Source organism: Nyctibius grandis, chromosome Z (assembly GCF_013368605.1).
Source record: "Nyctibius grandis isolate bNycGra1 chromosome Z, bNycGra1.pri, whole genome shotgun sequence".
Lineage (NCBI taxonomy): Eukaryota > Metazoa > Chordata > Aves > Nyctibiiformes > Nyctibiidae > Nyctibius > Nyctibius grandis.
Window position 1 is genome coordinate 10,203,868 of NC_090695.1, and position 24,738 is coordinate 10,228,605.

The window sequence follows — 24,738 nt, forward strand, 5'->3', positions numbered from 1 at the left end:
AAGCTGTACAAAAGAATTGAGAACATGCAGCAATAGTATAGTCCTTTTAAACAAACCAAAATACTAACTAGAATCTAGATAATGCCTTGAGAAATTTAGGACTAGAAAGTTAAAAAATGATTACCAGAGACATACTATTTCAACATCCAAGATGAAAGACAAACAGTTCATTTTTGGAGAAGCCTGTAGCCACACAAGGTTAGGCAGTGATCTCAGAAGGGGTACTGAAAAACTACCCAAAGGGTAGTTTTGCCCTCTCCTAGGGCAATATTCTACCCTCATATGTTTGGTACAAAAACTCCTGTGGCACCCAGGAATCTGACAAGGGAACTATTTCGACCTCCATTTTTATTGGCACAGTTTTTCAGCTACATCAGTGCCATGACTCGATTTACTGCACACCACTCAAACATTTAAGCTAGCTGAGACAAGACACTGTTACTCTTCTCAGCAGTAGTTTCACAAAATCCCTTGGAGGTAAACATAAGTTCATTGCTTATAGTGTGAATGTCTAAATCTTAGCTCCTGCAGTACTAGTGCTGAAAAGCCTCTATACCGGCCATAGAAGACTGCAGTCAATTCCTATTTCGCTACTAAGTAATTTGAGTTGTACTCAAACTGTGATTCACAGAAGAAAAGAATATAATCACATTCTCTTATCCGAACAGGCCTCCTCCTTTTAACGTACCATTTAAAAATCATACAACAGCAGTAATTTTTTTTGGAACCCACCTGGTAATTCTGCGTAGTGACAGGAGGTGGTGGTGGTGGAGCTTCTTGTTGCCTCTGCGTATAACCATAATCCGTAGCTGTGTGCGCTGTAGGATAGCCTCCGTACGCAGCAGCTGTTGCAGCAGCTGCAACAGCTACTGGAGCAGGCCTGGCTACGGCAACTGTGGCTGCTGCTGGAGCATAGGCTGCAGTAACCGTGTGCGCAGCGACTGGTGCCTGGTGGACTGTGTAGCTAGCAACTGTAGTTGGATGGGAATAGGCTACACCCGAAGCTGGCTGCTGGCTATATTGGAAAAGACAGGAAGTAAATAATTAGATTAATCCAACATACTAAGCTAATGCCTACACATTTCAAAATCCCAGATTTGATTCATACTTGTCTTGATTCATACTACAAACAGACCTGGAGCAGCTATCTATCTATGCATACATTTTAATGGCTTTTATTACCTCTCTTCCACCCCCATTAAAAAGGCTGTATCATTCTGAAGTTTCTGTGGATGCACACATATCATGCAGGTGATAACCTTCTTAGCAAGGGGACCATTTGTGTTGGTTATTTTTCAAGCTGCGGAACACAAGTCTTGCATTCAAAATAATACAGAAGTCTTAAACTGTTATCTTTTCATGACCAACAAGTTTTTTAAATGCTTTAGTAGTTCTTCAATAAAACTGACATACCTGTCAAATTAAGCAAAATACTACTTTCCTACAAGAATTCATTACTGACCTGCACTTGCATGAAGTTTTTCAATAAACCGTATTAAAGTAATGAGATTCTAAAGACTTCCATGAAAATTAGCTCAGAACTCTTACATTTAAGGCAGAGACATTTTAAATACACACCTCTGGTACGGGACTTCTCCCACAAAAATTTAGAATTCCAAAAGTTGGCACCACTTGCTCATACCGAAGTCTACTGCCTCACAACATGAAGCATCAAAACAACAGTCAGACCGAGCAAGACGGCTGCTACCAGAGCTCTGGCAATCTTCCAGGCACATGCTGAGACTAATCTGCCTCTCTAAAATTTGCAGGTAGGGCACTAGTATGTGGCTATTTACTGAGTAAATAGTAACAGCAGAAATAAAAAATGATGGCTTCAAAGGTTTAATTATTTGAACAAAAACTAATATTACTGTTCCATATTGATGTGTAACTGTCCATTATAATTAAAATCTTACAATAGTTACTTTGATTTTTAAACAAATGAAGTGAACTAGGCAAAATATCACTGTACGGAACAATGGTATGAAGTGAGACTGAGTGATTATTCTGAATTTTTTAGTACACTTCCTGCACTGTTGTTCAATAATATTTAAGAATCTCTATAGGATTTCACATCTCCATAGCTCTATTAAAAGATAATTCAAAAGCAACTCCATGCCTATCAAGGAGGTAGTATCCCCTATTTTTCAGAAGAAAACAGAAAAATGAAATCTCACTTGAAGCAAACATACTCAGTGGCACAATGGAACTGTAGTATGGTTATGCTCAAAACCAAAAGGAACAAGTTATAGTACTTTTTCCTAAAGTCTGCAATATTCTGTCTGACATAACTACCAGAAACAAAGCACCTTTTAACTATACATACTATTAGTGTTGCAAAAGACATTTCCATACTTCTCTTATCTTTAGTAATTTTTATTTAATTATTTTTAGAAAAAACGGATTTTGTCATTTTAATTACAGCAGAACCTATTAACTTCAATATATTAAAAAAAATTCTTAAGAGCAGAAACAGAAAATTTTATCACTATTGGACTTCCACGGCTGGACTCTACCTTCTTCCCCCATTGTAGGCCCCTGACTACTTAGAAGACCACTTGCATTCCATCCAAATTTAATTCAGTTGTGAGTTGTACTCACAATCACATTTCATTTTATATTCAATTTCTTAGCATAACAGTAGAATGAAAAGACCTAAAACACTTCGGTGTTTTAGGTCACACTTCGGTGAGCCAGTTGGCAATGGCAGCAGCGGCGGCAGCGACTGAGGTTAGTGCGGGGAGAGATCGGGCCGTAGCGGGTGAGCGGTTTCCGTGCTCCGGGCCCCCCCGAGCAGCAGTCCGAGACCCGCCTGGACCCGGAAGTTCCCGGCAACGAATCAGGAGAGGAGGGGGCGCAGCACCACCCCCTGTGATCGGGTGATAAAGAGCCTCTGGGAGGACAGGGACTAGTCCCTGCCCAGAGGGGAGAGGGGGAGTCAGCAGTGACTGTGTGAGTCAGCAGTGACTGTGTGTGTCCCAGGGCGGGGGAGGGCACAGCCCCAGGGGCGTGGCAGTTTGCGCAGCAGCTCTCGCAGGCAGGGCGGCGAGCAGGGTAGGCGGGCAGGCAGGTATGGTTTCCACTTGGCGGGGCCCTAAGTCCCTTGCGGGTGCCAGAAAAGACATGGCAACGCAAACGGACCTGCTGCGGAAGCATGCGGAGGTGCAGGTGGCAGGCTGCAGGGCACTCGAGAGTAACGGAGACCTCACCTGTGTGAGGTGCGAACAGGTCGACGACCTGATCTCCTTGGTGGCCCAGCTCAAGGAGGAGGTGGAAAGGTTAAGGAGTACAAGAGCATCCCAGGAAGAGGATGGCGGGCAGTGCTGTTCCCTGCCTGTCCTGGGGAAAACGGACGGGCCTAATGCTCTCCGGGTAGTGGAGGATCCTCTTCCTCCTCCACAAGGAGCAGGAGGAGACCTAGGGGATGGGGGGGGAATGGAGGCAGGTCCCTTCTCAGGGTGGCAGGCGAATCCCATCCCGACCTTCCTCCCCTCCCCACGTCCCCCTGCAGAATAGGTATGAGGTGCTGGAGCCTGAGCGTCTTCCTGAGTGTCAGGAAGACACGAATCTAGGTGAAAGACTCTCTACGGGACTACGTGAACAGAAGCAACCGAGTAAGAGGGTTGCAACCAGCTCCAAAAAGGAGAAAAGAAAAGTAATTGTTATAGGCGACTCCCTGCTAAGGGGAACAGAGGGCCCCATATGCAGGCCAGACCCGACTCACAGGGAAGTCTGCTGCCTCCCTGGGGCTCGGGTAAAGGATGTTGCCAGGAGGATTCCTCAACTGGTGAGGCCCTCTGACTACTACCCACTATTAGTATTCCAGGTGGGTAGGGATGAGATTGAAGAGAGAAGTCCCAGGGCAATCAAAAGGGACTTCAGGGCCCTGGGGCGTTTGGTAAAGGGGGTAGGTGCGCAGGTGATATTCTCTTCAATTCCTTCAGTGTTTGGTGAAAATAGGGAAAAGACTATGAAAGTACAACAGATTAATATGTGGCTAAGAGACTGGTGCCGGAGGTGGGATTTTGGGTTTGTTGACCACGGGGCGGCTTTCATGGCACCGGGCCTGCTTATGCCAGATGGGAAACAGCTGAGGCAGAAGGGGAAAAGGGTTATGGCCCAGAAGCTGGCAGGGCTGATCAAGAGGTCTTTAAACTAGGTTCGATGGGGGAGGGGGATGAGACCAGGGCAGCCACAAATAAACCTAGGGGTGACAGGCCTGCGTCAGGGGCAAGGCTGCTAGCCCAGCTGAAGTGCGTTTACACCAATGCACGCAGTATGGGCAACAAACAGGAAGAGCTAGAAGCCACTGTACAGCAGGAAGGTTATGATGTGGTTGCCATCACAGAAACGTGGTGGGATGACTCTCATGACTGGAGTGCAACTATGGATGGCTATAAGCTCTTTAAGAGGGACAGGCGAAGCAGGAGAGGCGGTGGGGTAGCGCTGTATGTTAGGGAGTGCTTGGACTGTGTTGAAATTGAGGAAGATGGTGAGGATGACAAGGTTGAATGTTTATGGGTGAAGATCAGGGGGAAGGTCGGCAGGGCGGACATTATGGTGGGAGTCTGTTATAGACCACCCAACCAGGATGAGCAGGCGGACGAGGCGTTTTACAAGCGGCGGTCAGAAGCCGCCCGGTCGCCGGCCCTTGTACTCGTGGGTGACTTCAACTTGCCGGATGTCTGCTGGAAATACAACATGGCAGAGAGGAAGCAATCTAGGAGGTTCCTCGAATGTGTGGAGGACAACTTCCTCATGCAAGTGGTAAATGAGCCCACTAGAGGAGGGGCCCTGCTTGACCTGTTGTTTGTGAACAGAGAAGGACTAGTGGGAGATGTGAGGGTCGGTGGCTGTCTTGGGAGTAGCGACCATGAAATGTTAGAGTTTTCGATAGTGGGGGAAGTAAGGAGGGGCAAGAGTAGAACTTCTGCCTTAGATTTCCGGCGGGCTGACTTTAGCCTGTTTAAGAGGCTGGTGGACCGAGTCCCTTGGGAATCGGTCCTGGAGGGCAAAGGAGTCCGGGAAGGCTGGACATGCTTCAAAAGGGAATTGTTAAATATTCAGGAGCAGGCTGTCCCAGTCTGTAGGAAGGCAAGCCGTCGGGGAAAAAGACCGGCCTGGTTAAACAGGGAACTTAGACTAGAACTTAAGGAAAAAAAGAGAGCCTACTTGCTCTGGAAGAAGGGTCGGGTAACTTGGGAGGTCTATAGGGACGTGGCCAGGTCATGCAGGGAGAAGATTAGAAGGGCCAAAGCTCAATTAGAGCTTGATTTGGCTGCTACAGTCAAAGATAACAAAAAAAGCTTTTACAAATACATCAACAGCAAAAGGAGGGTCAAGGAGAGCCTCCACCACTTGCTGAATGAGGAGGGTAGTGTAGTGTCAGGGGATGAGGAAAAGGCAGAGGTGCTCAATGCCTTCTTTGCCTCGGTCTTTAATGTCAAGATTGGTTGTCCTCAGGAGACTCGGCCCCCAGAGCCTGAAGTTAGGGACAGGGGGCTGTGTGAACCTCCCATGATCCAGGAGGAGACGGTTAGTGACCTGCTGTGCCAGTTGGACACCCACAAGGCTATGGGCCCGGATGGGATTCACCCCAGAGTGATGAAGGAACTGGCAGATGAACTTGCCAAACCACTCTCGATTATCTACCGGCAGTCCTGGTTAACTGGAGAAGTTCCAGCTGACTGGAAATTAGCAAATGTAACGCCCTTCTACAAGAAGGGTCGGAAGGACGATCCAGGGAACTATAGGCCTGTCAGCCTGACCTCGGTGCCAGGCAAGGTGATGGAACAGATCATCCTGAGTGCCATTACACGGCACATGCAGGACAATCGGGGCATCAGGGCCAGCCAACATGGATTCATGAAAGGCAGGTCCTGCTCGACCAACCTGGTCTCCTTCTATGACAAAGTGACCCTCTTAGTAGATGAGGGCAGGGCTGTGGATGTAGTCTATCTAGACTTCAGTAAGGCATTCCACACTGTCTCCCACAGCATCCTCCTGGACAAACTGGCTGCCCGGGGCTCGGATGGGTGGACTCTTAAATGGGTTAAAAACTGGCTGGATGGCCGAGCCCAGAGAGTGGTGGTGAATGGGGCAAAGTCCACCTGGCGGCCAGTCACTAGCGGTGTCCCCCAGGGCTCAGTTCTGGGGCCGGTGCTGTTCAATATCTTTATTGATGATCTAGACGTAGGGATTGAGTGCACCCTCAGTAAATTTGCAGATGACACCAAGCTGGGTGGCAGTGTCGATCTGCTGGAGGGTAGGAAGGCCCTACAGAGGGATTTGGACAGGTTAGATAGATGGGCCGAGACCAACGGCATGAGGTTCAACAAGAACAAGTGCCGGGTCTTACACTTCGGCCACAACAACCCCATGCAGCTCTACAGGCTGGGGGAAGGGTGGTTAGAAAGCAGCCCGGTGGAAAGAGACCTGGGGGTGCTGATCGACAGCCGGCTAAACATGAGCCAGCAGTGTGCCCAGGTGGCCAAGAAGGCCAATGGCATCCTGGCCTCTATTAGGAATAGTGTAGCCAGCCGGTCTAGGGAAGTGATTGTCCCTCTCTACTCGGCACTGGTGAGGCCACACCTTGAATACTGTGTTCAGTTCTGGGCCCCGCACTTCAAGAAAGATGTTGAGGTGTTGGAGAGAGTCCAGAGGAGGGCGACCAAGCTGGTGAAGAGTCTGGAGGGTCTGACCTACGAGGAACGGCTGAGGGAGCTGGGGTTGTTTAGCCTGGAGAAGAGGAGGCTCCGAGGTGACCTTATTGCAGTCTACAACTACCTGAAGGGAGGTTGTAGTGAAGTGGGAGTTGGCCTCTTCTCCCGGGCAACTAGCGATAGGACAAGAGGACACAGCCTCAAGCTTCACCAGGGGAGGTTCAGGTTGGACATCAGGAAGAATTTCTTTACAGAAAGGGTTATTAGACATTGGAATGGGCTGCCCAGGGAGGTGGTGGAGTCACCATCTCTGGATGTGTTTAAGAAAAGACTGGACATGGCACTTAGTGCCATGGTCTAGTTGACAGGGTGGTGTCAGGGCAATGGTTGGACTCGATGATCCCTGAGGTCTCTTCCGACCTGGTTGATTCTGTGATTCTGTGATTCTGTGGTGTAGCTCCCAGCACTGCTTGAAACAATTTCTCCTACTTAACGTACACAGGAAGATGCTTTACTTTGTCAGTTTATGGCGAGAAATCGGACTCCATCAGAAAATTCAGGAAGACTAGTTTATGATGGTAAAAGTGAATGACAGTCTATAAAATCAGGCTGCATTATCTACATAACTAACAGTACAGAAGTGTAAAATATTCAGAGATTCTGAGGTAATTATCATTATCATAGATATCTACTAAAAACGCATTAAATTAAGAAAACAGACAGCAGACTCTTTAACTCAGATTGCAGCTGAACACATCAACAGCCCAATACTGTCAACAAGAAAAGTCTTGCTCCACGCTACCCCCACTCTTATTCTTCCCTCCTCCCATATACCAAACCTGGCTAGGCCATTTTATTCCATCCCTGATGCTACTTCTGTTACTTGTCAAGTTATTCAGTGCACTGATTTGACTCATTATCCTAGCAGAAAACAATGAGAATTTTTTTTGCTGGGCTTGTTTTCTAACATGGTAGAATGTCAGAAACATTGGAGCTTACAAAAAAAGTCTGCTGAGTGCCAGAACCCACATAAGTTATACACAGGGAAACGGGAAAAAAATGGGAGAAGGAGAAAGAACGCAAACCTGCCCAGGAAGCATGAACTTGGCTCTTCCAAGTTTCATGAGATTGTGCTTAAGTTACTATTACAAAATATGATACAGTGCTCACAGCACACTATGAAGTAACAGTATGTCACGGTTTAAAGCCGGGCTGGCTATTAAACCTGTGGCAGACGCTCTCTGTTAACCCTCCCCCCTCCCCGAAGGGAAAGGGAAAGGGAAAAGGGAGGGATACCTACGGGTTGGAAAGTTAAAACAGTTTTAATAAACTATAATAATGAAAAAGAGTATAATAATAATAATAAGAGTATAATAATAATAATAGAAATAATCAAATATATCCCCTGAAGTCGGCCACGTCACCACTGGCACTGCAGGGCAGGCTCCGGAAAGGCCCAGACTGGGCCCAGCGATGGTCGAGAGCTGGATTCAGGGATGCACGGATCGGGATCGGGGGCAGCAGGAAAACAGACAGAGTCCTCTTTGGACACCAGCCATAGCAGAAAGAGCGCGACCCTTGTGATCCCCCCGCTTTATACAGAGAATGACGTGTATGGGATGGAATACCTTCGCTGGTCAATTTTGGGTCACCTACCCTGTATGCTCCTCCCTGCAGGTGTGACCTCCCTTCGGCTCTTCACTTGTAAGCAGGGAGGAATTTAGCAGTGACCTTGGTTTCTCTAAGACTAAGTATAGCAAGAGCCTTTCTGCATAACATCCCTACCGGTGCCTCAGTGATAACTACAAACTTCGAGTGTTCTCAGCCCTGGAAGCAGACACTGTCTGCAAAACATGCAGTTAGCCTCGGAAAGTGCAGTTACTTAGAAGGGACTTAGCTGAAAGTAAAAATCACTGAAAGGAAAACTGGCCTGGGTTAGGCCAAACCAGGACACTGTATCAGTCAGTTTATCAAAGAAAATGCTTCTGTTCTCAGAATATATATGATTAAAACTACCTGACAGTTTTCAGTATTTAATATTGTGAAGAGATTATGATCATTATGAAGAGGACTATTAACAAGATTCTAGTAGAGCTTAATTTCTTCTGTGCTATTTTTGTATCGAAATTCCTTATCATGGTATAGAATTAACAGCCCAAAACATTTGATTTCTAAGGCTAATATAGTTCTATGACCATGTTTACTTTAGCAAACCTGTTCCCCTTGCTTCTGCAACATCATGCAGAGCTAGTGATCGAGTTTGCAAGACTGCAAGAAAAACATTCTAGAATTGACTGCTTCTTCCTTTTTAAGAGATATGTTACATAAAAAGATTTTTGTGCCAACTTCTTCATTTAACTTACAAGAGTTTTTATCCTTGTTTGGTGATTAGTGCTTTACCACACTTGCTGAGATGAACTTACCTCTTCCTAGATTATTTTGCCAGACTCCCTGTTCCACTGATCTTTCTTGCAGTTCATCTGTGCACCTATCCTAGTATTATCTATTCTTCTTTTTTTGGCTACAGATGTCAAGAACCTTAAGCATCATTTCAGACAAAGTTTCAGCTGTGCTACCCGCTCTGCTGCAGACAGTGCTTTCTTTCCAAACGTCCTAGCTTCCTCAGAGCAGCTTCTTCTAAAGTTACCTGTGTATCAATAATATTTTCCTTGCATCAAATATAACAACCTGCCATACTAATAAAAATACTAAGTAAGACTTAGAACTAATCCCTAGGGAACTCCACTGCAATTATTCCTATTTGATAATCACTCTTCTAATTCTACTAAGCACCTCTACCAGCTCCTCCTCTACAATTATTGCACTAATCTCTACCTCAAGTAATAATTTTCATAGTGCACCACATCCAAGTATTTCAACTCAGTCCCAACAAATAAAACTCCAAAAGATTTAGGCATGTGATCAACTTATTAGAGCAACAATGAAATACAGTATGCCAGCTGAGCTATGGTAACAAACCCCATGTGTGTTCTTCACCACAACAAAGAAAGTAATTCAGTTTAGCTTAATCCCCCAACACAGTGGGAAAAAGTTGAAACAAATTACTCTGTATGTTCTATGGGCTAAGGACATGCAAACAGGTACTGCAGCACAGCAGACAGAGAAGCTAACTCATTGACTTGGTAACTTAGCCAGTTTTCTTTGTAGAAAATTCTCTTCCCCAAAATAAATTCTAATATCCTTATCAGCATCTTTCAGTTCAAGGAATTCCAGCTTTCTTCACATGAAAAGACACTCAGTCCAATTGGCTTTATTAAGTAAGTGGAGCTTAAAAATCACAGCATAATTCAGGTTGAAACAAAGATTTGGAAGTCATCTTTTCTAAGCCAGGGCTCGAAGCACAGCTTATTTCGAAGTTACATTAGCCTTCTCAGGGCTTCGTCCAGTCAGGTTCCGACCATGTCCAAGACTGGAGACTGCAAGACTGCTCTAGACAAGCTGTTCCAGAGTTTGAGCACCCTCACTGTCAAGAATTTTTTCCTTAGTTTGTAACAGCTTCAGTTTCAAAAGCAAATGAGCTCTAGACCAATATTTACATAAGGCAAACTCAGTTTGTGACCATTCAATTCAATGTAACTTCATATTACAATTCTTACAGTGTTTGAATTTACTATCAAAATGAACGTCGTTCCTTCATTTAAGAAGTTATGGGTGAAGCACTTGGTAGCTTCAAATCTATTATATTACCTCTTCCGCCAAAAATTTTCCTTCAAGAAGAATGTATTTTATTCATACAACACCTATTTCTTTAGCTGATCATCTGTCACGGTTTACAGCTGTGCCGGCTATTAAACCTGTGGCAGACGCTCTCTATTAACCCTCCCCCCTCCCCGAAGGGAAAGGGAAAAGGGAGAGAGACTTATGGGTTGGAAAGTTAAAACAGTTTTAATAAACTATAATAATGAAAAAGAGTATAGTAATAATAATAGAAATAATCAAATATATACAAATATATACAAATATATATACAAAACCAAGATCAAGCTCCCCTGAAGTCAGCCATGTCACCACCGGCACTGCAGGGCAGGCTCCGGGAAGGCCCAGGCTGGGCCCAGCGATGGTCGAGAGCTGGATTCAGGAACGCACAGATCGGGATCGGGGGAGCAGGAAAACAGACGGAGTCCTCCTTGGACACCGGCCATAGCAGAAAGAGAGCGAGACCGTCGTGATCCCCCCGCTTTATACCGAGAATGACGTGTATGGGATGGAATACCTTTGTTAGTCAATTTTGGGTCACCTGCCCTGTATGCTCCTCCCTGCAGGTGTGACCTCCCTTTGGCTCTTCACTCGTAAGCAGGGAGGAATTTAGCAGTGACCTTGGTTTCTCTAAGACTAAGTATAGCAAGAGCCTTTCTGCATAACATTCCTACTGGTGCCTCAGTGATAACTACAAACTTCGAGCGTTATCAGTCCTGGAAGCAAGACACTGTCTGCAAAACATGCAGTTAGTTTCAGAAAGTGCAGTTACTTAGAAGAGACTTAGCGGAAAGTAAAAATCACTGAAAGGAAAATTGGCCTGGGTAGGCCAAACCAGGACATTCCAACCCTTATTCCATACCATTCACATCATACTCAGATCACCACTACCTTTTCATTTTTAAATATATACAGATATCACTAGTTTATGATTCATCTCTATACAAAAAGTTCATCAAGTTCATTTAGTTCAGGATTGTGGGTTTCCATATGGCTAGGAGTCTCCCAGGGTAGGAGAGATGGTATGAGCTTTGTCACAGTTTGTGCCCACGGGTTGCAGGTTAATAATAATAACAATGCTTCCCCACCAAGGTGACTTTACTTTCTATTTTCTAGGAACACCACACATTCTTCGATGCTCATCCTCCAACTCAGATTTCTATTTCACTGTGTTTTCACTATCCCCGCAAGAGCCAGTTTACAGTCTAGATGCTGAACTCAATTGTTCGGCTCCAGGTTCTGTAGATGTATGTTTCAGTCAACTACAGAAGGTAATTTCCAGCACCTTACCTCATGTGTTCTGTCTCTCCCTACCTGCTTTAAACTGCTACATTCATATCGCTATTTCCCATGCTATTTGCTTCCTCCTCCCAAATAAGCTTGCTTCTATTCAAAAGTTTTACACCTCAGTGTATACCTAGCTTGCCCTCATCTTCCATATCCTACCTAAGTAACCTCAAGATTCAGAGAATTAATTCTTTATTCACAATTATCGCATTACAGTGCATGAGAAAAGTTATTTTTTGTAAACCACCTTTGACTCAAATCTAATTTCTACTGACACTAATGATGGGAAATACTAATCTTTCTGATGCACTAGTATTAGAACAAGTGCTGTGTATGATGAAATATCACTATGAAATTAAACCTCCTAGACAGACTGACTGCATCGAATTGTGACCACGTATCTTTCTCCACACTAATCTCCAATTCCATGTCAATCTGATCTTCTAGGGGGTGAGGGGACACACTGGGTCACAGTCTTGAAGAATTCACAGAATCACAGAATGGTTAAGGGTTGGAAGGGACCTCTGGAGATCATCTAGTCCAACCCCCTGCCAAAGCAGGTTCACCTATAGCATGTTGCACAGGGTTGCGTCCAGGCGGGTTTTGAATATCTCCAGAGAAGGAGACTCCACAACCTCCCTGGGCAGCCTGTGCCAGGGCTCTGTCACCCTCAAAGTAAAGAAGTTCCTCCTCATTTTCAGATGGAACTTCCCATGTTTCAGCTTGTGCCCATTGCCCCTTGTCCTGTCACTGGACACTACTGAGAAGAGTCTGGTCCCCTCCTCTTGACATCCACCCCTAAGGTGGTTCATCCCAGAGCAAACACTACAGCAAATACTGGCCTCGTCCACTTTGCTGTCTGGTATATGAAACTCGTTTTGCTAAGTGAAAGTATGTTTTCCCAAGGCAGGTGCGTGTTTTGCCCCGGTACTTTGCAAGCTGTATATAAGACTAACACTGCATCTGCCTTCATGGCATCAATATTTGATATTGCTGTGTACACTCAGAACTGTGATTCTGAAACAGCGTAACATGTAAAAATCATCTTCTCATTTGTAAAGTCTCCACTCCAAAACACTGAGGCATCAAAGAGTTATGACGATCTCCCTGCACAATTCTACACCATAAAATCAATTAAGGTATAGTATAACTTTAAAAAAAGCGTAATCCTACATGGATATTTAGCCAGGAAAATGCCAGTCTGAACACTTACATTTGTCCAAGTTGTATTAAAAAACTAGCAACAAAAAAGTCCACACCCCGAGAACAAGCCCTCAGAACAGAAGGTATTATCCATCACTACTCCATATTAGTTATTAAAATAACTAGATTAATCTTATATTTCTGTGGTAATTTTTATTCCTCTTGGCAAAAACCAGAATATTCAAGGAGGAATTAAAAATGTTTTCTGAACTGCACAAAGATCTTCAACACAGGAAACTATCAGTGTTCTTAATTATAGAAAAAGAAATATGGACTTCCAAAGTAAAAAAAAAGCTGGCAGCACGCTTAAAACTATTAAGTCAGAAGCTGGCTAGGAAGCAGAAATTGGTGATCAATAGCAATTAATGAAGTATTGGTGTCCACTTAGCAAACCATTGTTCTCCAGTTCCAAAACCACACAGGTTTGTCTAACTTAAATAGCTATAATATAGGTTTGTAAATGAGCAGCATTCTTTCACAAAAAAACCTTAGATGAGAACTTGTGCTATAACTATTAGATCTAACATAGCAGAACCCTCACTTTTTAGTTACTTTTATACAGCAAGACTGACAGGAGGTCTGGGTTTCCTGTGATGTACTAGCCCAAGTATGACAGAGAATTAAAAGCAATTAAGAAACAAATACTGAATTCTCTTCTGTAGAACACTTTGCTCAAGTCCTTTTTCATTTCCAGCTATTGGTCTTTTCTAGCAAAAAAGTGTTGAGGCTTTTTATGTAAAAAAGTAAATTGAAAGTAAAAAGCTTTATTTATTTTTTGCACATTAACAATATCAAGAAAATACAACAGTTTGATACAATGCTATCTATTTTGCCAAATAATAACTTCAGATGACTTAAGATTGTAAAATATTTTATTTTCCACATTAAGATATTTGTGGAGTAAGTCATGCGCTAAGAAACTTAAAAAGGTGTCTGTGGCAATTACTGTCAGAGGAACACACTTTCAGGAAAACGTAGTCTATTTTCCACAAAAGATACATAGCACATAAAAGGTATACATGGAGGAAGAACACACAAGGTTCCCTTAAGTGTTGCTCTTCATCACAGTGACTGATGTAATTTAAAAACAAAAATGAATTGTAATTCACATGCATGTAAGCGGAAGAAAAACAAAAATGCTGATCTCCACAGCATGTCCGTACTACCAACCAACGCACACACAAACACAAACATTAACGCTGCTGCTATTCCAGCTCCATTTAGGGCATTGAACACTGAAAACTCTCTTCCTAGAGGCAAAGGACTAAAATCAGTCTTGTCTCTATCCAAACTACCAGCTTCCTCAGAAATTACAACTGTTAAAAGATATTTCTTGCAGGTTTTTTTTTTCGTTTAAAGAAGTTATTACCAGGCTAGCTTAGCACAACATGTAAGCTACTTTAAAAACAATTTTTATAATACAAATATCTTGAACTAAAAAAAACCCGCTAATTAAGACTTATTTCTTGAATTCTAACTTTTGAGAACATTTGAACATTTTAGCATTACGGAAAACATATTTGTTGAGACCCAAGTGCCAGATTTCTCAAAGTTTCATAGATTATTCTATTAGCAGCAGAACAGCAAAAAACTCAGTTTTGCAGTCTTTCTTTTAGGAATATGAAGATTGAAACAAGTACGACCTAACTCTACAAAAACTGAAAGAAGCACTAAAATCTGCTGCTTCTTCAGATCCTAACCTAGGAAGAGGCACTACTGAATAACTGGTCAGATGAAGTTTCAGGTGTGTTAATGGTACCTGGGCAGAGCAAAGTGAAAACAAAATAATAACAATTAAAAAAAAAAAAAAAATCAAGTGAGCTTTTTTCCTCCTAAACACACTTGACAATAAACAGCATAAAACAGTGAATTGAAATACTGTACTACAGTAAGTTGTACTTTAGAAGTGACTTTACTTCTGTTTTTCTAGAGCCTGTCACTCACTACGGCATAAAATTTCAATGAAGACTGAATATATCTTTTTAGAATTTTAATGAAAATGATTATTTCCTAATATTAGAATTTTGTGAACAGAACATTGTTTGTAATGCAATTCACTAAGAATTCAAAGACAGGCCTGAAGGCATGCAAACATGCCATCCCCTCTTGAATTCTGTTAAATTTCAGTAGCTCCTAGTAACATATTCTATGGTTTAACTACATAAGGCCTAAAAAGGCAGTTCTTTGTAGCAATTTTGACTTTCCCTTCCTCTTCCTTGTTTCTAGAAACACCCTTGCATCATTTCATTACAAATAAAAAAATACTGATTGCCACTAAATAGCTAAACCATGTACTATCAATAACTCACCTCAAAGATTAATATTCTCATGTTTTCAATACACTCTTACTGCTTTGTTAGTCTTCGCATTTAGTCTCATGACCCGATTTAAATACAATCAAACTATGCAATCTTTTCCTCAGTGTATATCACAACATATCTGCAAGTGTCTGTAACAGTGTCTGCAATATATGCTCTGTATCCACCTCCCTTTACCCAGCTGCACACAACGGACAGCTCATTGCCTATACTGCTTTTTTCATTATTAAAACATGGATTTTATTCAAGTCTAGTCAACAGCCATGTTCACAACTGTAACACGCAAGACAAAAAGACCAAGCTTGAGATGTTATGTATGCCTGAAAAAAGTACCAACTACTAGGGTTAGGGTGTTTTTTTTTTCTTTTTGACATTTTTCCTGTTGAAATCACAGAATCACAGAGTGGCTGAGGTTGGAAGGGACCTCTGGAGGTTCATGGTTCAACCCCCCTGCTCAAGCAGGGCCACCTTGAGCCATTGTCCAGGACTGTAGCCAGACAGCTTTTGAGTATCTCCAAGGATGCAGATTCCACAGCTTCCCTGGGCAACCCGTGCCAGGGCTCAGTCACCCTCACAGTAAAAAAGCATTCCCTGATGTTCAGAGGGAACCTCCTGTGTTTTGGTTTGTGCCCATTGCCTCTGGTCCTGTCACTGGGCACCACAGAAAAAAGTCTGGCTCTGTCCTCTTTGCATCCTTCCTTCAGGTATTTATATACATTAAGATCGCCCCTCAGCCTTCTCTTCTCTAGGCTAGACAGTCCCAACTCTCTCAGCCTTTCCTCATAGAAGAGATGCTCCAGTCCCTTCATCATCTTTATGGCCCTTTGTTGGGCTCTCTCCAGTATGCCCATGTCTCTCTTATACTGGGGAGCCCAGAACTGGACACAGGACTCCAAGTGTGGCCTCACCAGTGGTGAGTTAGAAGGGAAGGATCACCCCCCTTGACCTGCTGGCAATACTTTTTCTAATGCAGCCCAGGATGCCAGTGTCCTGGTTTTGGCTGGAATAGAGGTAATTTTCTTCTTAGTAGCTAGAATACCTCTATGTTCTGGATTTAGTATGGGATTTGGTAAGAGAAGAACGTTGATAATACACCGAAGTCTTTAGCTGTGCTAAGAAATCAAGGACTTTTCAACTTCCCATGCTCTAATAGTGTGTGAGTGCAAAAGAAGCTGGGAGGGAGCACAGCCAGAGCAATGGATCCAAATTGGCCAGTGGAATATTCCATATCATGCAATGTCACGCTCAGTATATAGATGAGGGTTGGCTGGGAAGCTCTCTCTCTCTTCTGGGACTGTGGTTTGGGGATTTTCTCCCCTCTGGGATTGCTAATGAGGAATGGGCTGGGCACTAGTCAGTGGGTGGTGAGCAGTTGCACTGTGCATCACTTGTTTCTATATTCTATTATTATTATTGTTTTTAAACTTCAATTCTTAAATTGTTTTTACCTCAACCCACAAGCCTCTTTACCTTTACCTTTCCCATTCTCTCCCCCACTCCCGGGGGGGCAGGGCAGAGTGAGAAAGCAGCTGCGTGGTATTTAGCAGTCCTCCAAGTTAAAACCACGACAGCCAGTCACCTTCTTTGCTACAAGGGCACATGGCTGGCTCACATTCAACTCGGTGTCCACCAGGACCCCCAGGTCTTTTTCTGCCAAGCTGCTTTCAAGCCGGGTAGCCCCCAGCATGTATTGGTGCAAAGGGTTGTTCCTCCCTGAGTACAGCACTTTGCACTTCCCCTTGTCGAACTTCAAGAGATGCCTGTCAGCCCACTTCTCCAGCCCGTTGAGGTTCCTCTGGATGGCAGTGCAAAAGTCTGGCATATCAGCCACTCCTCCCAGTTTTGTGTCATCAGCCAACTTGCTGAGGGTACACTGTGCCCCATCATCCAGATCATTAATGAACACATTAAACAGAAAAAAATGCTAAGATTGGCCAGTTCTCTATAAAAGGAAAGAAACCTCACTAGTACGGAAAATTGTATTCAATGCTTAAAGCATTCTATATTTCCTGCCTTAAGCTACTTCTTTGCTTTTCTAGTACCAATAATGCAACTACACTTTAACCTACCGTTGTTGCGTTTTAATAGCAGACAAAATTTCACACATAATTTAACATTCCACAGTTAAGCCTACAACCATCAATCCGTTTTGAGGTTACAACTACAACAGACATAACTATACCATTAACAGAAAAGCTTCCCCAAGTGCTCAGTTCCTAAAGACGTAAGCTTGCTGCAAATTTCAACAAGTTGGCAGACTTCCCTCATAAAAATGACAAAGGCTCCTCTGATTAGTGAGGCACCTTTCCTCCCCAGTTACCACCACCTCCCCTGTCTACCCATCATTAGTCAACTGCAATACTGGCACACAGCCCGCGTTAACAAACCCAGAGCCCCTTACTGCCTTTCTAATGTTGCCATACCTCCTTTGAGAGTGGTACCTCACTGATTTGAAAAGAATTCTATCAAAATCTTTTTATAAACAGCAGTAGCTTACTGGACGCTTCTTGTGTATATTAAGTAAGCTAGAACAGTATGTTTAAGATAGCACTTAAGACTAACACTTACTAATATTCATGCTACTTGAGGGCAATTCAAAGTTAACAAATCACTCCTAACTACCCAAGAATCTCCCATCTGACCTATCTCATTAAAGCAGGGACACAGTACAAATATCACTAAGATGAAACCCAGACACTGAAAGAATCATATTCTTAACAGAAACCAAAATCTTAACACAAGGTTAATTAAATGAGACTACCACATTTGCACACTTCTCTGTCCAAACATTTCTCAATGTCCCTCTCTCTCCAGCAGCATCCCCACATTTCAATCAGTCAGCTTCAGAATAAAACCGTAACTACGCCTCTCTCCAGCACTGAATCAAGAATACTAATATTTGTTACGTATGAAAGACAAGACAATATTAGGTTGTTTGTTTCAAACTGAATAGACACACAGTGGTTCAGGTGACCTACACAGCACACACACACAAAGAAAAGAGGACTAGTATCACCAAATTCCACATTTATTTCAGGCTCCTAAATAGATGGATTAATACAGTTGCTTAAACAAGTAACAGATGAAGTTTGCATAACCTTAAGCCTTAAGACCACTACTAGCAGAAAGCACAAATTGTAAAGGTATTGCAATATTCAGAGAAATTTCCTGTATCGGTATTTGCATAATCTAATGCTTCTCTCATTAAGTCATGATATTATTACTGGGTAGTGCACACAAAGAATTTTGAATGAGCGGGCAGCAGGAAATTTTAAGCAGTGACAATACTGAAAGGAACAAGAATGCTTCTAATCCATTATTTACATGTTTGAAGGGCACTTAGCTCTTCTGCTGCCTTTGATTAAATATGAAATGAGTTAAGATTTCAAATGTACTTTATAAAAACTACTGTTTATGAACTAATAAAGACAGACATCTATTCCCTTCCTTATCTAGTCAAATCAGGGAACCATACTGCTCACACTGTTAAAACAGTAAATACTTTACCAACTCCTGCACACACTACTCACAAATTTCCCAAATCCAAGATCTAACATCTGAGCAGCTACCAATCTGGCCTTCATAACTGCTCCAAATATCAGTATTTAATGTTAAGACTGTATTCCTTGGACAAATTTTAATTTTGTCACGAGGGATGAGAGAGTATTCAAATGATCCACCACGGCCACACATGAACTAGAATCACAGGAAGACACAGTGATTTCTACGCCAATAATAGCTTCATCATCTTTTCAGTGTTGATTTAAAGAAGCTATTTCCTTGAACCCAATATTTCTAATATGTTGTCCCTTCATTACTATTAATGCAAATTAGAATATTGTAATTTTGAGAAACTGGAATTCCAACAGGGTTTATACTGGTCTCCAATAAGCCTAGAATTAAATACAGAAAATCTCTACTACACGCACCTTTCGAACACCACTTAGTACAGCAGATTTTCTCCTTTGAGTCCTCTGAGTGGGAGGACCATGACTGCAGGAACAGTGACCTTCCATTTGTGGACACTGAAATTGCAAGGGACCAGTTCTATCAGCTGAATATTCACAAGTCCATGGGGCCTGAAGGGATTCATCAGAGAGTACTGAAGAAACTAGCAGATGTTACGGCAGGACCCCTCTTGAACATCTACTAAATGTCTTGGGAGTCTGGGGAGGTCCCTGCTGACTGGAAGCTAGCCAATGTTATTCCAATTTACAAGCGCATGAGGGAAGACCTAGGAAACTACAGACCTGTTAGTCTAATCTCCATTCCTGGAAAAGTTATGGAAAAGATCACACCGGGTGCTACTGAAAGGTATTTAAAGAATAATCCAATCATCAGGCAGTTAACATGGGTTCACAAAGGGAAAGTCTTGTTTAACTAATTTGATATACTTCTATGATAAGATCACCCGCCCAGTGGATGAAGGGAAGGCAGCAGATGTAGTCTGGATTTTAGTTAGGCTCTTGATACTGTCCCTCACAGCATCCTTCTGGACAAGTTGTCCAACTGTGAGATAACAGGTTCCCAGTGAGCTGGGTGAAGAACTGGCTGAACCACAGGGCTCAAAGGGCTGTAGTGAATGGGGCTACACCTGGCTGGTGACTGGTCACCAGGGGTGTTCCTCAGGGTTCAATTCTAGGGCCAGATCTGTTCAATATTTTTATCAATCATCTGGATGCAGGATTTGAATGCACCGTTAGCAAGTTTGCTGATGATACCAAACTGGGATGTGCTGTTGACTCTCTTGAAGGACAAGAGGCCTTGCAGGGGGATCTGGATAGATTGGAGCAGTGGGCAATCATCAATGGCATGAAATTTAACTAGTCCAAATGCCAGATTCTGCACTTGGGATGGAGTAATGCCAGGCACAAGTATAAACTGGGAGAGGAGCAGCTGGAGAGCAGCCCTGCAGAAAGGGATCTGGGGGTGCTGGTCGACAGCAGGCTCAGCAGCAGCCAGCACTGTGCCCTGGCAGTCCAGGGGCCAAGCCGCATCCCAAGGTGCATCAAGCATGGCATAACCAGCCAGTCCAAAGAGGTGATCGTCCCGCTGTATTCAGCGTTGGTGCGGCCTCACCTTCAGTGCTGTGTGCGGTTCTGGGCCCCGCCGTTTAGGAAGGGTGTGAAGGTCCTTGAATGAGTCCAGAGGAGGGCAACAAAGATGGTGAAAGGGCTGAAAGGAATGTCCTGTGAGGAGCAGCTGAGGACTATGGGCTTGTCTGGTCTGGAGAAAAGGAGGCTGAGGGGCCACCTCATGGCTCTCTACAGCCTCCTGAGGAGGGGAGGTGCTGGTCTCCTCTCCCTGGTACTCAGTGACAGACATGCAGGAAAGGCTCAAAGCTGTGCCAGGGGAGGTTTAGACTGGATTTGGGAAGCATTTCTGTACCAAAAGGGTGGTCAAACACTGGAACGGGCTTCCTAGAGGTGGTCAATGCCCCAAGCCTATCAGTGTTCAAGAGGCATTTGGACAAAGCCCTTAATAACATGCTTTAACTTTCAGTCAGCCCTGAATTGGTCAGGCAGTGGGACTAGATGCATGTTGTAGGTCCCTTCCAACTGAAATATTCTATTCTATTCTAGTCTTTGAAATTACTTATCAGCAAATACTTAGACTCTCTTCTTTCTGATGCAAAGTTTGGGGTTTTTTTTTTCTGCATGTCTCTAGCTAAAGATTTAACAGTTTCATACCTTGAGATATTCCAAGACAGGCATGTATCCTAAAAAGTACTGCACAGATTTTTGTACTTAGCTGAAGTAAATGCTGAAATCAACAGGATTCTACATATTATCATTAGGGAGCACTGGCTGACATTCCTTTAAAGTTGCAGCCTAAAGTTCTCCCAATACGTCAGAATTTTTTACAGACATTTTGTCAAGAGCGAAGTCCCCAAAACGTGACCAATAACATATTTTGAAAATTTGTCACTTGCTATAAAACTAGGACTTCTAAATGGCATGTATCAAAGAACTAAGGTCTTAAATTTCAAGTGTCTGATTTGCCGTCTTAAAATAACTCTGTGTTTTGAGCAACTTTTTTAAATTCCATGAATTAGCTCTGTGGCTAGAAAATTTTTTTGGTAGATTTATGAAGCTCACCTATGTATTAATTATGCAGATAAACATCCATTTGTTTATCATCCTGGTTTCTAAGAACATAATAATTTTATCATTCTACAAACTGTTATTTCAAATACTGGTAACAATCTTAGAGGACTTGTTGCAATATTAAATCTTCTACTATCATCCCCTGCCACCACCATCTGTTTCTCAAATATACTGTAGTGGAATACACGTTTTGCAGCACTCTGTAAACAAGCTACTAAGGACCTGCCAAGCCTGCTTCATGAAGGTAAGCTCCCTTTCAGACATTTTAAGTGACTCCTGTGTTTTCTGCTCAAAATATTAAATTCATTCTGATGAAAGGACTGCTTTAACACTGATTGCTGTATTTCTTCACTTTCAAATGTGGTAAATAAACTATTTACAGGATGTAGCCTTTTACTGATGGCAAATTAAATAGTATCTTGCACTTATGACACCAAAGGAAAAGCTTTCAATCAGTTTTTCCATCTTCTCAGGAACACATTTAGGATTAACTATGAAGGCAAGTTTTGAACTTGAATGACAGTCCAATCATACGTTTCTATATTGCAATTCAAATGGAAATTTCACATTAGTTGTTCGGGTTCATAAGTCTAGAGATCACCTCTACTCCACAATAAGAGGACAATAATCTTAAAAATTCACCTCCACTTCAAAACTGCAGACATATGGATCTCAGTTTATTATTCACTTAAAGATAATTTGCTTACTTACAAAAAAAAAAAAAAAAGAAAATCCTATTTAGAAACTCCTTCATACCATGGGACAACCCAGGTTCAAATTTCACTATAACTGTCAAGTAAAACATAAACATACTGTGAACACCTAATCTTAATAGAACTAGAAGAAGAGCTAAGTTTAATCCTCTCCTTTAACTACTGAACATAGGAGTAAATGAAATTTAATGTACTTTATATCTATTTCCAGGAAAAAATAGATAGAAAGAATAGATTGGGAGTCATTCCAAGACCTCCATAAAACTATATACACCTGAAACTACATCAGGTATGCAGTTTTGATTAGCTAGTTAACAGTAGCACACATCAGCATTCATTTGTTAATAACCTCTCATATATTTGCTTTATTCTTCTGTTTTTCCCATTAACCAAGACTTAGAAGTCAAGAAAGGTCTTTATTACAGATTTATGAAATTAATAATGTAGATTCAAATGTGGACTTCAAGGTGATACTCCAACACTAGCCAAATGTGAAGATGTTCCTGACTGTATCTGGTTTTTGCCAGTAATCTGATTTCAGGAAACGTGAGATAATACATGCTACCAACTACTTCTTAACACTCTGATACACAGTTTGGATGCACAAAAATGACAAAGATACAAAGACTTACAGCAGCATGTCTACACAAGATGTCCTCAAGCTCCACTATAAGACCTGCTCCTGGTCTTATGTATCAAAGCAGGAAATCTTTTTAAAAGGTGCCTGGCCCTGAAAATACCTTGTCTACTTTCTTAGAGGCATTAATTATAACATTGCTTCAATGGAATGAAGTTCCCTGTATTTTCTGGTGCTTCAGCTCTTCCTTTATCCACCCAGTCTCCCATAGGTAGGGTTGATATAATCCTAATCTATGTTAAAAAGGATTCCGTCCTCCTACACCAACATAAGTGGGGGAAAAGCCTTGGGGAGCAAGCCCCATCTTCCCTGAAGCCGAAGGAGGAGAAAGGCCTAGGAGCGGCAGTCAGTAACTCGCTGGTGGTGTTGACTGCAAGTGGCCATTTTAATTTAAGGGCCTTGGGACCTGATGCTGCCGCTGATTCTCCTCCTCCTCTCCCTCCGCGGTGCCCGGCTCCACCTCCCCACCCTCACACCACTGGGGATACAGGAAGGCCCTTACCAGGAGGATAAGAAAACACACCCGCGGGCGGGGCAAACAAGCAGAAGGGTCCCAGGCACCACCATTCCGGAGGAGCGGGGTGCAGAAGAGGCCCTCACACGGGCCGGGGGACGGAAGCAGCCCCGAGCCCTCACCCCGAGGGGGCGGGGAGATCCCTGTCAGGGACCGGACGCGAAGAGGGGAGAGGGGGCTGCGGGCCCGAGCAGAGGGAGGGGCTGGGCAGGGCAAGGAGGGGTCGCGGTGGTTACCTATACTGGGCAGCAGCCCCGCTATGGGTGAATCCAAAGTAGTTGCCGGTGGCCATTTTGGCATCTTCTCCCAGCCGGCTGGGCACTGTGGCGACGATGACCAAGAGGCGGCGGCGGCGGTCGGGGCCATGACAGGAGGCCCGGCAGGAGGAGGGGGGAGGAGGAGGCGGAGGGGGGAGGAAGAGACGGGCACAGACAAACAAGGGGCAGAAAGAGCGAGCGCCAGGTCAGACATGGCGCCTCAGGACCCCCTCAGGACCCCCCCGCCCCACGCGCGGGCCGCATCCCCTCCCCCTCCGCCCCCCCACCCTCCCCGCGCGCACGGACATACACACACACACCGAGCGCCGTTACTTACCATAGGTGAACGAAACTACCGGGCATATAGGAATCATGAGTCCGAGCTGGCAGCGACAGCGGCGGCTGAACTCTCAACTCTCACCCCCCCTCCCTTCTCCGCCTCCTCCTCACCGCCGCGCTCGCTCCCTTCCCCCCACCCTCCCACCCACCTACGCCGACAACGGCGGAGTGCGGCCGGACCGGCGCTGTCCGCACGCGCGGGATCTGCGCGGTCGCCGCTGGGAGTTGTAGTCCGGCCTATGGCCGCGGCCCCTACCGCCGCCCGCAGAACTGCGCTCTGCGTGCCGCGGCAGCCACCGCCCCGCTTAAGGTTCCCGTGTGCGTGCGCGGGATGTGCAAAGGCTCCTGGGAGCTGTAGTCCCGCTCCGTGAGGCCCAGGCGCGGTGCAGGGCCGCTCTGCGGGGAGCGCGGTGCTCGGCGCCCGCCTGTCGCCATCCTGCCTTCGCTATCCCCTGTTCCGCACCCACACTGCACCCCTGCCCGCGGGCTCGTATTGCCAAGATCACAGAATCACAGAGTCGTTGGTCTTGGAAGGGCCTCTGGAGATCATCTAGTCCAACCCCCTGCCAAAGCAGGTTCCCCCAGAGCACGTTGCACAGGGTCGTCCAGGCAGGTTTTGAATATCAAAGAGAGAGATATAAATATACAAGGAGACTCCACAACCTCCATGGGCAGCCTGTTCCAGTGCTCTGTCACCCTCAAAGTAAAGAAGTTTCTCCTCATATTGAGATGGAACTTCCCATGTTTCAGTTTGTGCCCATTGCCCCTTGTCCTGTCGCTGGGCGCCACTGAGAAGAGTCTGGCCCCATCCCCTTGACACCCGCCCCTAAGGTATTTGTAAGCATTGATAAGATCCCCCCTCAGACTTCTCTTCTCCAGGCTAAACAGACCCAGCTCCCTCAGCCTCTCCTCGTAAGAGATGCTCCAGTCCTCCGAGCATCTTTGTAGCTCTCCGCTGGACTCTCTCCAGTAGTTCCTTATCTT

At 44.2% G+C, this 24,738-nt stretch overlaps 1 protein-coding gene and 1 non-coding gene across 3 annotated transcripts in view; both read right to left on the reverse strand.

Annotated features, from left to right (window-relative positions):
* Positions 1-23,842, reverse strand: part of ZFR (zinc finger RNA binding protein) — a 50,714-nt gene extending 26,872 nt beyond the window's left edge. For both annotated transcript variants that reach the window (XM_068423200.1, XM_068423199.1), the window contains exons 1-3: positions 23,753-23,842; positions 23,395-23,479; positions 733-1,015 (exon numbers count right to left, since the gene is read on the reverse strand). In XM_068423200.1, coding sequence (XP_068279301.1) covers positions 733-1,015; positions 23,395-23,479; positions 23,753-23,789 — 405 coding nt within the window. In that variant the 5' untranslated portion in view covers positions 23,790-23,842. The remainder of the gene's footprint in view (positions 1-732; positions 1,016-23,394; positions 23,480-23,752) is intronic.
* On the reverse strand, positions 8,792-8,928 carry LOC137676976 (small nucleolar RNA SNORA66). Its single transcript, XR_011050207.1, has one exon. It is a non-coding gene; the product is annotated as a small nucleolar RNA SNORA66 (small nucleolar RNA).
* Positions 23,843-24,738: the final 896 nt, after the last annotated feature.